The sequence below is a fragment of the Agrilus planipennis genome, unplaced genomic scaffold (assembly GCF_000699045.2).
Source record: "Agrilus planipennis isolate EAB-ADULT unplaced genomic scaffold, Apla_2.0 scaffold30, whole genome shotgun sequence".
Taxonomy (NCBI): domain Eukaryota; kingdom Metazoa; phylum Arthropoda; class Insecta; order Coleoptera; family Buprestidae; genus Agrilus; species Agrilus planipennis.
Genome location: NW_020438923.1, coordinates 88,314 through 101,538, shown reverse-complemented (window position 1 = coordinate 101,538; position 13,225 = coordinate 88,314). Strand labels below are relative to the sequence as shown.

General features: G+C 34.9%; 1 protein-coding gene across 3 annotated transcripts in view; it reads left to right on the top strand.

Annotated features, from left to right (window-relative positions):
* The window catches only part of LOC108732335 (venom acid phosphatase Acph-1), a 27,148-nt gene extending 16,506 nt beyond the window's left edge, over positions 1 to 10,642 (top strand). For all 3 annotated transcript variants that reach the window (XM_025973915.1, XM_025973913.1, XM_025973914.1), the window contains 5 exons: positions 1,971 to 2,069; positions 3,056 to 3,292; positions 4,414 to 4,599; positions 7,524 to 7,647; positions 10,411 to 10,642. In XM_025973915.1, the coding sequence (XP_025829700.1) occupies positions 1,971 to 2,069; positions 3,056 to 3,292; positions 4,414 to 4,599; positions 7,524 to 7,647; positions 10,411 to 10,469 (705 nt within the window). In that variant the 3' untranslated portion in view covers positions 10,470 to 10,642. The remainder of the gene's footprint in view (positions 1 to 1,970; positions 2,070 to 3,055; positions 3,293 to 4,413; positions 4,600 to 7,523; positions 7,648 to 10,410) is intronic.
* Positions 10,643 to 13,225: the final 2,583 nt, after the last annotated feature.

The following is a 13,225-nucleotide window of genomic DNA, read 5'->3' as shown; positions in this document are numbered from 1 at the left end:
AAAAAAAAAAACTTTTGGGTGTTTCATTCCCACCAGCTAGTAATGCTGGTAGGCGGGCAGTCCCTCCGGACTATGCCGGAAGGTAGGGCGGAAGGTCCTCTTCAGCTTGCTTTCAGGAATCGTGGAAATGGGTGGGTGGTGGTTCGGGTGAGAAAGTTGAGACGGACGAAATGAAGACAGAAGAGAATGAAAGATTATCTGTGGAATATTACTGCCTCAGCGGGGTCGAGGTAAAATGTCATCTCACACAGAAAAATCAAGGGTTGCTGGAGTATATCTCCATTAACAATATCAACATTGTTAGCCTTAATTTTAAATCTCTAGGTTCATCGGTAAGGTAGATGTTCAGACCAGGGTACATTTACCTGCCGTTTCCTTGAAACATTAAGTTGGAAATTCAAATATTCAATTTTGTTGGTTTTTACAAATATTATATGTAAGTGGTTTAGGTGTAATTTTAGGGTATCGAACTTTGCAGGTAACAATATCTTTAAGATACTTTATCTTCAAGTACTTAAATAATATTAGAAACCAGTTGGTTAGCACTTTCACCCCTTCCTCTATCAGGATGGAGATTATGTTATAAATAGGCTGACACACTCACAATAATGAGACATCAAAAAATGAACAATTAAGACAACAACAAACAACAATTAGTAGCATCAGTGTATCAAGTTCAGGGTCTTCAATATATGTACATACATTTGTAGTAATAACTGTATATTTGTAAATAAATTTACTAAGTGCAGTTATTCGTGTTATTCATCAGTGAGGTAAATTACTTGCACTTACAATCCTTCCAAAAAATTCGTGTGCTCCCTCATAGGAGAAAGAAGTGGCGCTGCAGCGCAAAATAAATAAAACACCCACAATAAGAATTTTTTATCCTTTACTTTTTACGAGAAATAATGGCTTATTTACGAAGCGATTTCAAGCAATACAGCATTAATCCTTATCCAATTAAGTACTTTTAAATACATTGTGCATTTAATATAGATCAATATGGCCCTTTACAGCATGTAATTTAAATGAATACTTTCGAAGATATTACAGACTTAAAATGCAGGAACATAGCGGTTGCGGCGGTACCGGCCGGTTTGTATTGTCTAATGACAAAAAAGCTGTGATTGTTGTATATAAAGACATTCTATAGTATATTTACTATCAGCGTTGCACCCGTGCGAAGCATAGTGTACAAATAATACCATTAAATCAATTCCTTAACCCCTATCCCGTTATGTTTGAAGAAGGTTTACTTCAGTATCGTGTTGTATAATTACACGTTGTATTTTTTTAATGTGGCGTAATTGGTAAAGTGAAACATTTTGGACAAATCTCGATTTCCGTACTGATGAGGCAAATCAAATAAGGCGAACTGGTCTTTTTCTCATGTTGAATGTGTAAATGCATGTCTTTTTTATCTTACGGGTTCTATTTGGGGAGTGTGATTAGTTGCAATAAAAGAAAAACAAACCTGAAGTTTGTCGTTGATATACCGTAGCACCTGCATAATAAGAGTGGTTTTGTCCATAGTGTGTTTCTGAAATAAGTAGCAAGCTTTGAAGGGCGTTAACTAGATGTAATAGGGAAAAAGGAATGACTCGCCGGTAGCCCTATCCTTCCATTAGAAGTAATTAAACACACGCCCATGTACCGCAAAATCGTCCGGCATTTGACGTATTTCGTTTGCAGCGATCATAGATGGTCGCGCAAATCCTTAGCGTTCTGCACTAGCGTTTGATACACGTCCTGTTACATATGTAACCCCATAAACAGAAGTGAAAGGGATTTAGATCAGGACTATGCGCCGGCCACGGTACCCGTACGTCTAATCTAATGTCTAGGAAAATGTTTATTTATAAATTTACGTTACGGCCAATGCAATAATACTATAATTATAATGTAATTTTAATTAAGTAGCATTTGAAACGTACTTTAATGTAATTGCCAAGCATATTTTCTTCCCACAGATATATCGACATGGCCCTAGAACACCTGCTGATACCTACCCGAACGATCCCTACATCAATGAAACATTTTATCCAGTAGGATGGGGGCAAATTACTAATGTAAGTTTATACCTTCAGTTGATAACAATCAGTTAGAAGATTTGAAAATAAACAATGTTCTATTCTATAATAAAAAAACTGTAAACAATTGGGATCCGTCAAATAGGAGGAGCCTAAAGAACATGGCGGTGATGAGGAAAAACTTCTCAAAGTCTTTTAGTCTACTACAATTGCATTGTTCAAATGTGTTGTACCATTTACTACTGAAAATATAAACGAAATGTTTTTTTATATTTGAAGACATATTAAAGGTTTTAACACTTGTTTTAGACTCGCACTACTATTCATGATTGAACAAAATTTCTGGCAGGTACCGTATGAATAAGTATGCTTAATGAACAAGAGTTGAGAGTATAATGAGCTTTTTTCTCCCTACCTACGATTTTGCCAGCGCGCATCCAAGACACTGAAAAGGGCACATCTTTAGAGAAAGTAAATGAATTATAATTGTGGATAATAAAATATTATTAATATTGGCAGAACATGTGATTGAGGCGACACAATCCCTCAAAAAAGTAATTTTATAGAAAGTGAAAATTGTTCAATCAATAAATAAACAACATACTACTACGAGAAGTAGATTCCTAACCTCAAAATAGTTATAGACATGAATAAATTATCAGTACGAAATTCACTTTTCTGATACCAATGCAAGCTTTAACAGCTTTTAGTTTAGGAAACATTTTTCTTAAAATTTTCAAATAGTTTTCATATAGGTACCTCCAAGAAACAGTTAATTAATAGCATTATTCTCATGTCAATTTGTTTTTTCTTCATGAAGTTACAAGATCTGTCACCAGGTGGACGAATCCCAATAGGCCTTTCAAAATTATCAATTAATTAGTATAAAAATGTAAAATTAAAAGAATGTAAAATTTAAATTACTCTTCAAAATGACGTTTTTTAAGTCGAGACCTCTTTCGCTGTTTCTTAAATAAATTATGCTGAGTTCACCGTTCTTTTCTTAATAATTAAACTTGCCGTAGCCTGGAAAAGTACAAATGTATGAGTTGGGCAAATGGTTAAGAGAGAGATATGGGAATTTCTTGGGATCCCTTTACAATCCTAGTGAATTTTACGTTCAAACAACAGATGTAGATAGGACTAAAGTAACCGCTCAACTTATTAATGCTGGACTATGGCCACCTAATTCGGTACAAAAATGGGGACCCTTAGATTGGCAACCCATTCCAGTACATTCAGAGCCACTTCATCTCGATCATGTAAGTGTAAAAGTAATATATATAATTCTCCAAATAAGTAGATATAAGAAAAACTAGTAGAAAGGATGACATTATGGAAATTAATATCAAATAGAGGAAAGAGTGAATGTAAAGAAAATGAAAGATTGAAAGAAGTTACTGATTTTAGGTATCTAAGAAGTCAGATAAATAGGGCAGGGTCGACTCGTCTTCAATAGAAAGAAGTCACTTCTATGCTCGCGAACGATTAATTTAGAAAATCGAAAAAGATTTTTAAAGGTATTTGTTTGGAGCGCGGCTCTGTACGGGTGCGACGACATAGACGGTGGGCGCGGCGGAAAAGAAAAGGTTAGAAGTGTTGGAAATGTGGTGTTATAGGAGAATGATGAGGAGACCGAGGATAAGGAAGGTTAGAAATAAAGAGGTATTAGAAAGAATAGGAGAACAGAGTACTCTATGGAAGTCAATAATAAATAGGTGAGATAGATTGATAGGACACCTTCTTAGGCATGAGGGTCTAGTCAGAGGTATATTAGAGGCAGAAACAGGAGTTAAAAGGAGTAGAGGTAGAGCTAGATTAGATTACTGTTCGCAAATAGTTAAGGATGTGGGATGTTCTAGTTTTAGGGAAATGGGAAGATTAGCTTATTATAGGAAGGAGTGGCGGTGCGTGTCCAACCAGTCTTAGGACTGACGACCTTATGATGATGATGATGATGATGATGACGATGATGACGAGGGGAGATAGGTTAATAGGACCCTAGTCAGACATGAAGGGCTAGTTAGAAACATACTTATAAAATAAGCGGAAATGGAAGTGAAACGGGAGCAGAGGTAGAAATAGATTAGATTACTGTACGGATATAGACATAAGTTGGAGTCGATCTAAAGACCTTATTGTGATGACAAAGTATTCAGAATTATATTATACCTACTTGTTACATAGTCTTGCCTGCAGTATATCCTACTTATCCTAACTATAAATATTGAGATTCTGGTTTTCATTGTTTGTCATGAGTTCGCTAGGTATCTCGGTGCAGATAGACACAATTGTTTTAATATTTTAGTAAGATTACCGTATTCTTGATTTTTGGGTTTGCTGCCAAACGTTTTAACTGATTTCAAATACATTATTTTTATAGTTGCTGTTAGTGAGAAAACCTTGTGCTCAATACAGCTTGGAATTGGAGCGACTGGAGAAATCTGACGAAATTCAACTGATGTTGAACGAATACAAAGATCTGTTTAACAATCTTACCGCGATTACTGGAAAGAATGTGAAAACATTTGATGATGTGCAAGACATATACAGCACTCTTATTGCGGAAGTAAGCGCTTTTTTATGAATCAAAATACTTCTAGTACATCTTACGTATCGACAATGCAGATTGTCACAGGAAATAGCGTCAGACCAAAGCAGTATCTAACTCAGAAGGGTTTCAGATCTGCCCAAAATAAGATTCTTGATAGTTTGAGAATTATCACTTCTTTTTTTAATGGTTTCACCCAACTCAAAAATATGAACTTTTTTCTGGTTTTTACGTACTACTAGAGACTCAATTCAAAATTATGAACCTCTTTCCGGTTTTTACGTACTACTAGAGGTACTTCAAAATCTCATGGGTCTTGAAATGCATTGAGCATGGACATTATTAGATTTATATCGTAAAACATTGCCTAGACTATTAACCACGTGCCGTGCCATACAATTAGGAACGGACCTCCAGGTCAACGTTTTTTAAGAGGCAGAAGCTTATAGCCTAAATGAATTTCGGGGAACCTCTACCTGCTGTTCGTTTCAAGATGTTAGAGATATACCCCTTCCCTTTATTAGGATGCGCCGTAGCATAATTTCAAATTCAATCATATTTGTCTGCGGAGCTCATTTCTCCACCGATCATCGAGCGAGAACTAGACAAAAGTGTACAGTACCATTTGCAAAATTATTTAAACTGCCTCGTTATAATTTAAGAATATGCTTTATTTAAAAGCATATTTAGCCAAAAATAATAACAAGTGAGTTAACTTAACGTTCTACACACCTATAAAACTTTTGCTTTGTTTTCTATTGTTAATTTATATACATTTTTGTTTTAAGAAATTGCTAAACATTTTCGTGTAGTACTGTACATTTCTAGCCGATCTCCTAAGACCGCCTATCGAGAGCTCTGCTCGTTCAAGCTTGTTCCAACTATTTCTGTCTTGCTCACGCCTAGTGTGTATTCTTTCTATCTTTGTGCAGATTTCTTCAAGGTCACAATTATGATAAATTGAATTAGACCGTACATTGTTATAATATGTCTCGTCTCGCCTGTTTCTTTTTAATCACCACCAACCACTGGTATGGGAATTTGAAGGAAGCTATACGCCCAACAAACCATTTTACCACAGTGTAGGTTAAGTTAGGTAAGTTAGTTGAACAGCTTTCCCACCAGATAATTTTTTTTATATTGTCATTACATTACTCTCATTACATTTAGCATAATTAATGTCTAAAAGGGTTTAAAAAATTCATAAATGAATTATGTTACAATGAGTCAAATGGAAGAAAAAAATATTGATCTCCAAGCCATCAAATAGACTTGGCGTAATATATATTACCAGTAGAGATGTTTTGATTGGTCTGTTAGGTTGCAACTTTTATGCTTCTGTCTGACACTTTTTCTTGAGGTGCTCTGTTTATTGTTGTATCAAAAATAGTCCAAAAGCTGGATATGAGATTGCAACGTCATCTGGAATACGAACTTTACGGTAACATAATTGTATAATAGCGGGGAGAGGGATTACACTTTCCAAGCAGATTAAACAGACTAAACATGAAATATTTTCGTTGATTCCCATTATCCCGAAAAAATTTAAGGCAGAAGTGGTATATGTTTTCGAAAAGGAAATCAGTTGATGGCATTGAATGTGACTTTGGCTTTGTTCATGAGACCATTTGAAGGTCAAATCTTTTTGAAGTTATTGAAGTTATACTTCTTTAGGCGCGTTATGAAAAACTGATGAGAGTGAAATTTCAAGATGCGCGCGCATCACTGTAACACAAAATTAACAGGATGAAGTTGCCCACTCAACCGAATTCATTAAGTCTCGGAAAAAAGCTACCAACGAAATAGAAATAAAACCTCTCTTAGTCGCGCATGTTGGTACGCTTGTCGCCTCTGATCACTGTTTTCATATTTATTTATAATATTTATCCACATGGTTTTAGTTTTTACAGTCACAACACGTGTTTTATTTTCATACAAGTGCGAATTATATATGTGGCAATAAAATATATTCAGTAGTGATTTAAATTGAATATTTGGATTAATATTATTTACTATTTGTGAATATTAGTGAAAAAATTGTGCTAAAATACTTTTTTAAGTGCTCCAATATAATTGAGGTTAGTTATCCCTATGTATTATTTATTGATATAAATTAAAATATCATTATTTAATATAATTAATACTAAATATTATTAAATTATCAATGTTGAATATTTATTATTGGTTATTTAATATTTACAAAATAAAGAAATAAATTTAATAGAACATTTAATAAAAAGTTCGTGACAAAAATTTAATAGATTATTTAAATATAATGTAAGACATCCGTTATTTGTTTTATTGTTTTTTATTACATACGTCTTTTCTTTATCATTGTGTGACAGAAGATTTTGACATGTTGTGNTCGTATTGGTGGAGGGTAAATGTTCTTTTGCTAGGTGTACCGCTGCCATGTTATAAAAGCATACTTTTCACCGAGCAATCAAGACAAGAAAAATAAATTGAGAAACGTCAAATAAGTTTCGATGGTAACGAGAAACAAATACGTTCGGTATAGAAGAAAAAATTTTCAACAGATTAGTATTTATGTGACGTGTATCGGGTGCGTACTTTAGGAAGGACGATAGAAGTTTAGAAGACATTTAATTAACGTTTGTGAAGGAAAGTGGTGCAGCTGAGACAGCCGATGATAGGATATTCTAGAATTATAACAATTTTGTTTTTTTCACTAAGATAAACAACTTTAATTTTTTGCATTATGTTATGATTTATTCGAAAATGAATTTTTTTTTATTTTTTAAGCTTTTGTAATGGTCACATTCACAATCATACCCATCTTTTTTTTTAATGGAAATGCTTATTTTTGTACATGGATTGTCTGCCTGCTTAGAAATGTACTCCCCCCCTATACGATATCTATATTTCGGATGACGTTGAAATCTAGTGCTATCAACTCAAAGACTACAAGTTTATGATAACAGGAACATTTCAACTTGACTTTACCCGAATGGACGAAAGACTACTTCCCAGACAAAATGGTACCACCTACTGTTTTCAGTTACGTACTAAATGCGTACAACACGAAGCTACAAAGACTTAAAGGAGGTATGCGATTGTTTTTTTATTCCTAAACAATAAGTAAAGTTAAAGGCAATTAAGGGTTGGAATATTTTTATTTAGGTGAAGTAGTGAAAAACCAAGCATTCTTAATTGCCTCGAACATTACTTAATATTATCCAAACTAAGGGATGAAACGGAGAATAGATTCATAAATAATTTTTATCGTATTTCCAACCAATGGCAGCACAGCATGGTGAGTTGCCACTAACCTTTCATTCGATACCACTGACGGGAACATTTTCAATTTCAAAAGTATATGTATATGTATCTATTCTTATAATGCGCGTTTAAGTCACACACGTGTGAGTACCACAATTAGTGGCAAATCTCTATAGATGGCGTATACTACGCTGTCTGTGGTCATTTATTAATCTTGCTATTAACCAACAGCAACTTTTGTTGGAACTGTCAACCGCTGATGGTATTGCCTTTAAATAAATTCCACCAAAACAATCCTACGGATCTCCGCAAATGTTAATTTCTTCACTCCCCGAGGTTGCAACCAGATTTGCGGCAAATCTCAGGGCCTCAGTGTCAGGTCACACAAACCTGTCTATATCGACACTTTCCGACTTCGCCCCTAAACAGATGGTCATGCCAATTTCTCTCTAGGGCTGCTCATTTTTTTCTCAAATACAGTTTTCCTATTTAGCGAGAAAGCCCACCCAACTCACTAAAGTGGGACACCGATTTTTCACTCACACCATTCCCCCCGTTAAACTCTCTCTCACCTTACTCAACCCTCTCCACTGTCTCAACCCTCCCAATAAACCTTCCTGGAGTGCACAACCGTCGGGTTGAACCCCTTACTCTACACTACTCCCAGAGGGTGTCTTTCGAAGATCTCCCCTCCTCGAAGAACTATTTTTTTAGAACGAGTCAGTTACAAATTTAAGTGTTGTGCGAACTAGCGGGTCGTATGCGTTAACCTTATGTCAATACAAACACTGAATGATGATATCACATTATCCTTTTATTAGCAAAATAAACCTAGTATAAGACATCTCTTGCCGCAGCAGCGTTTGTAGAACAATTGCTCAAAGTCAAACCAAGCGTTTCGGCGTAACATTTAATGCCAAAAAGTTCCAGCGCGTAACTTCATAGCACGTTTGTTTTAATGTGAAAATGAGTTGCTCATCCCTGATCTATGACGTACTGATGATAATAAATAAGTTTGAAAAAGCGGATTACGTTTGACAGTTTGTTGATCATGAACTTACTGTTCCTCTCTAAATGACTTTCCCTATTTATTATGAATAAATATAGGTATGTACTCAAATAACACACGTTTGCCGATGTTCATAAGATCATTAATGACATACTGATAATAGAATTGTAATTTATATAAATTATGGATTAGAGAACGTTTGTGCATATGTTAATATTTTCTATATCCATTATCATTAACAACAAGTACATTAAAATAGCTAATTACTACCAAAAGGTTATGTGAAAGTCACCGCCTTGACAACAACATATATAACTTATTATTAAATGTAACGTGTTCCATTCCTTCACCTTACATACCGAGCGGCATGGCCTAGAGGTTTAGACCATTGCTTAGCATTCGAGAGGATGCTGCGTCCCGTCTGCCNTTTATATCATAAGCCTTTAATTTTAGTAAATATAATATACAAATATAACACAAAACACCAAAAATCAAAATAAATCCATTAATTAAATAAATTTTTGTGAATACGAAAGATGTTCTCATTCGTAACTTCAAAGAGGCTGACCCAATGGCGCTGGGTTTCGTGCACGTTTGTAAAAATGGCCGCTGTCACGTGTTTTCATGTTCGTGCTTCGCTATAGTCCGCCAAATTCGAAACAAACCCGCTATGTCGTTTTGTCCGTATTTCCCCTAAGTGTTGGTGACACTACCTCCTGATCAGGATGATTCCAACTCTCTTAGCAATGTAAGTGATTTTTGTTAATTTTTACGGTGTATTGATCCGCATTGAGAGAAAGATCCTTTTTATATAAACGTTTTCGTTCAATTTCCATTTGTCATTTTTTATCTATGTAAATTACCTGACAACAAATTCTAAATCTATTTGTAATCGCCGTATTGTCTTTTTGAATTTCATATTCTGTCTATGTGACAAATTATTACAGTTAATCAGTTTCGAGACTACAAAAGCCTTACAAGTTAAATAAGACTTGTATTTCGGGGTTTTTATTAAACATTATGCAGAGATTGCATATTTTCCATTTTCGCCTTCATATTTTGTATAATGTACTGTTCGTTTCAAGAAGTTGGAGATATGCCCCTTCCCTTTATTAGGATGCGCCGTAGCATAATTCCAAATTCAATCATATTTGTCTGCGGAGGTCATTTCTTCACCGATCATCGAGCCAGAGCTAGACAAAAGTGTACAGTTCCATTTGCAAAATTATTTAAACTGCCTCGTTAAAATTTAAGAATATGCTTTATTTAAAAGCATATTTAGCCAAAAAATAAAAACAAGTTCATTAACTTAACGTTCTACACACCTATAAAACTTTTGCTTTGTTTTCTATTGTTAATTTATATACATTTTTGTTTTAAGAAATTGCTAAATATTTTCGTCTAGTACTTTACATTTCTAGCCGATCTTCTAAGACTGCCCATCAAGAGCTCTGCTCGTTCAAACTTGTTTCAACTATTTCTGTCTTGCTCACGCCTAGTGTGTATTCTTTCTATCTTCGCGCAATTTCTTCAAGGTCACAATTCAAACAAATTGAAATGAGCTGTATATTTATTTTCAGATATTCTTAAAAAACTCCACCGATGTTCCTCCACACCAATTAACTATACCCGGTTGTGAATCGTTCTGTCCATTAGATAAATTAATTGATTTAACGTTGGAAGTAATTCCTGGTAATTGGGAAGAAGAATGTGCTTCAGATGATCCGAACTACGTGCCTCCACCACCGAGTGGTCCTTAGCAGCATTAATTGTTAATTGTTAATTTTGATAAATAAAAAACGTTAACTGATAGTGCATTTCTTTATGATGAGAAATTGATTGAAAACTGATAACTACTTCTAAACCATATAGCATAGATACCAAATTAAAGTCAGCAGGTATATAACTACTCCACTGTTATAATCTAATCGCTAGTAGTCGACTCGGGAACGCGAAAAAAAAACTTTACACTAAAAACATAACCGGTGGGAAACTCTAGGGGAAGTAAGGACAAAATGACAGGGTGTTTTGATTTTGAATCATGTATCTTTATTTATTGTAATGATCTCATACATTGGCAATCATCTTAGGTTCATTGACTACTAGTAATACAGTCATATTAATTGAATAGGAATTATATCAAATTAAATATTAAGAAATAAATGGACGAATCAAAATAGTACATTACGTATCGAGGGAAGAAACAGGGTTATTTCAGACGGCATGTGCTGCCTTCGGCTCGGGTGGCAAACATGGAGTCTGAGACAACCCTGTTTCTTCCCGAGGTACGTGTACTATTTTTTGTCATATTTGTACGGAAAGCTCTTCATTAAATTGATAGTTGGTGAAATAAGAGTAAATGATTTAGAGGTTAGAAAGACATTGTCATTGAGCAACTGATTTCTGCGCATGCCCATAAACTTCAACGCATGCGCTCAAAAGACTTATTTCATTTCTTCCCGACTAAAACACGGCTGAAAAGAGGCCATTTCTTCCCTATTTCATAGCACGCAAAACGAGCTTTCCGCTGTAACATGACAAAAAAAACCATTTTGTCCATAGGTATAATATGGACAAAATGACACACTAAATACGGGTATAATGACATACCAAAATTTTAAAAACAAAGTTCGCACATAAATCTTTTAGGCTTGTTTGAGACATCAGCACAAGAAGCGTGAGCCTAAAGAAAACAACTCATGCATCTTGACCAGCATTCTCCCGGTTTAGACCGCAAATAAAGATCATTACTATAAATGCAGGCGCAGTCTTCTTCATCCTCGTTCTCGACCTCAAATTCTTCATTATCGGAGCTGGAATCGATAGTTTGAGCAAATTGACTCTGCCTCTTTGGTATCTGCCCTTTTTCTGGAGCTTTAATCTCAGTGCTTTTGGAAATAGGATTTTCTTTGCTATTAGGTTTGCCATCATCAGAAAGCACTTTTTTTACCTCTCTTTTCTTTTTTGCTGCTGGATCTTTTGGTCTATTTTTTTGCAAAAACTTCTTCCATATTTGGAGTTTAAGTTAAAAGCCAATGTCCTTTGACAGGTTTGAGTTTTTCCTTTTTCTTGGCCTCGAACGAAAAGCCCCTGTGGCACTGGCGAAATTATTGTAATTGGAAATTCAAGTGAATTTGATGTGCCTGGTTTCACAACATCATCTAGTGTTCCCAACTGTATGAGATTTCTTCACAATTTGGTACTAAATCTGCATCCTCCGAAACACGTCCTACTACATCGGTACTATGTGGTGCTCTACTACGACACACTACGTCATTTTGTCCAGCGTATAAGTGTCATTTTGCCCAAATGTACACAGCAAACATTAAAAATCATATTTAATTAAATCGATTGAAAATTGTATTACAGTGCACCCCCGATAATCCGACCCCTGGCTAATCCGGCACCCCCTGTAATCCGACATAGTCTATTATTTATTATGTATTGAATATTTTTTTGACAATCTTCCCTAATGTATGATTGAACAAGTTATAACAACCACTATTGTGCTCGACGCGTAGAGTATTGTTTTGATTCTGATTGCTTAGTTTGAATTTGACTGCATGTGATGAAGATAGCGGTGCGGTCTAGCGTGTGTTCATTGTTTAGTGTTAGGGGGTCTTAGGCAGTACTCTATAATACGATAAATTCGCTAATCCGACACTTTTCTGCAAACTGTTTGTCGGATTACCGGGGGTCCACTGTAATACTAACTCAAATCACAAGTTTATATCATAAGCCTTTAATTTTAGTAAATATAATATACAAATATAACACAAAACACCAAAAATCAAAATAAATCCATTAATTAAATAAATTTTTGTGAATACGAAAGATGTTCTCATTCGTAACTTCAAAGAGGCTGACCCAATGGCGCTGGGTTTCGTGCACGTTTGTAAAAATGGCCGCTGTCACGTGTTTTCATGTTCGTGCTTCGCTATAGTCCGCCAAATTCGAAACAAACCCGCTATGTCGTTTTGTCCGTATTTCCCCTAAGTGTTGGTGACACTACCTCCTGATCAGGATGATTCCAACTCTCTTAGCAATGTAAGTGATTTTTGTTAATTTTTACGGTGTATTGATCCGCATTGAGAGAAAGATCCTTTTTATATAAACGTTTTCGTTCAATTTCCATTTGTCATTTTTTATCTATGTAAATTACCTGACAACAAATTCTAAATCTATTTGTAATCGCCGTATTGTCTTTTTGAATTTCATATTCGGTTTGCTTTACTATATAATGAAGTTGTTATTGTTTTCCAATCTTGCCTTTCTTATCATCTTAATACCTTACTCCCAGTCACGATAAAACAATAAAAACACATTATAATCAGATAATTAAAATAGATAATTACTAGATTGGCCTGATTTGGTAAAATTATCTAAAAATATTCA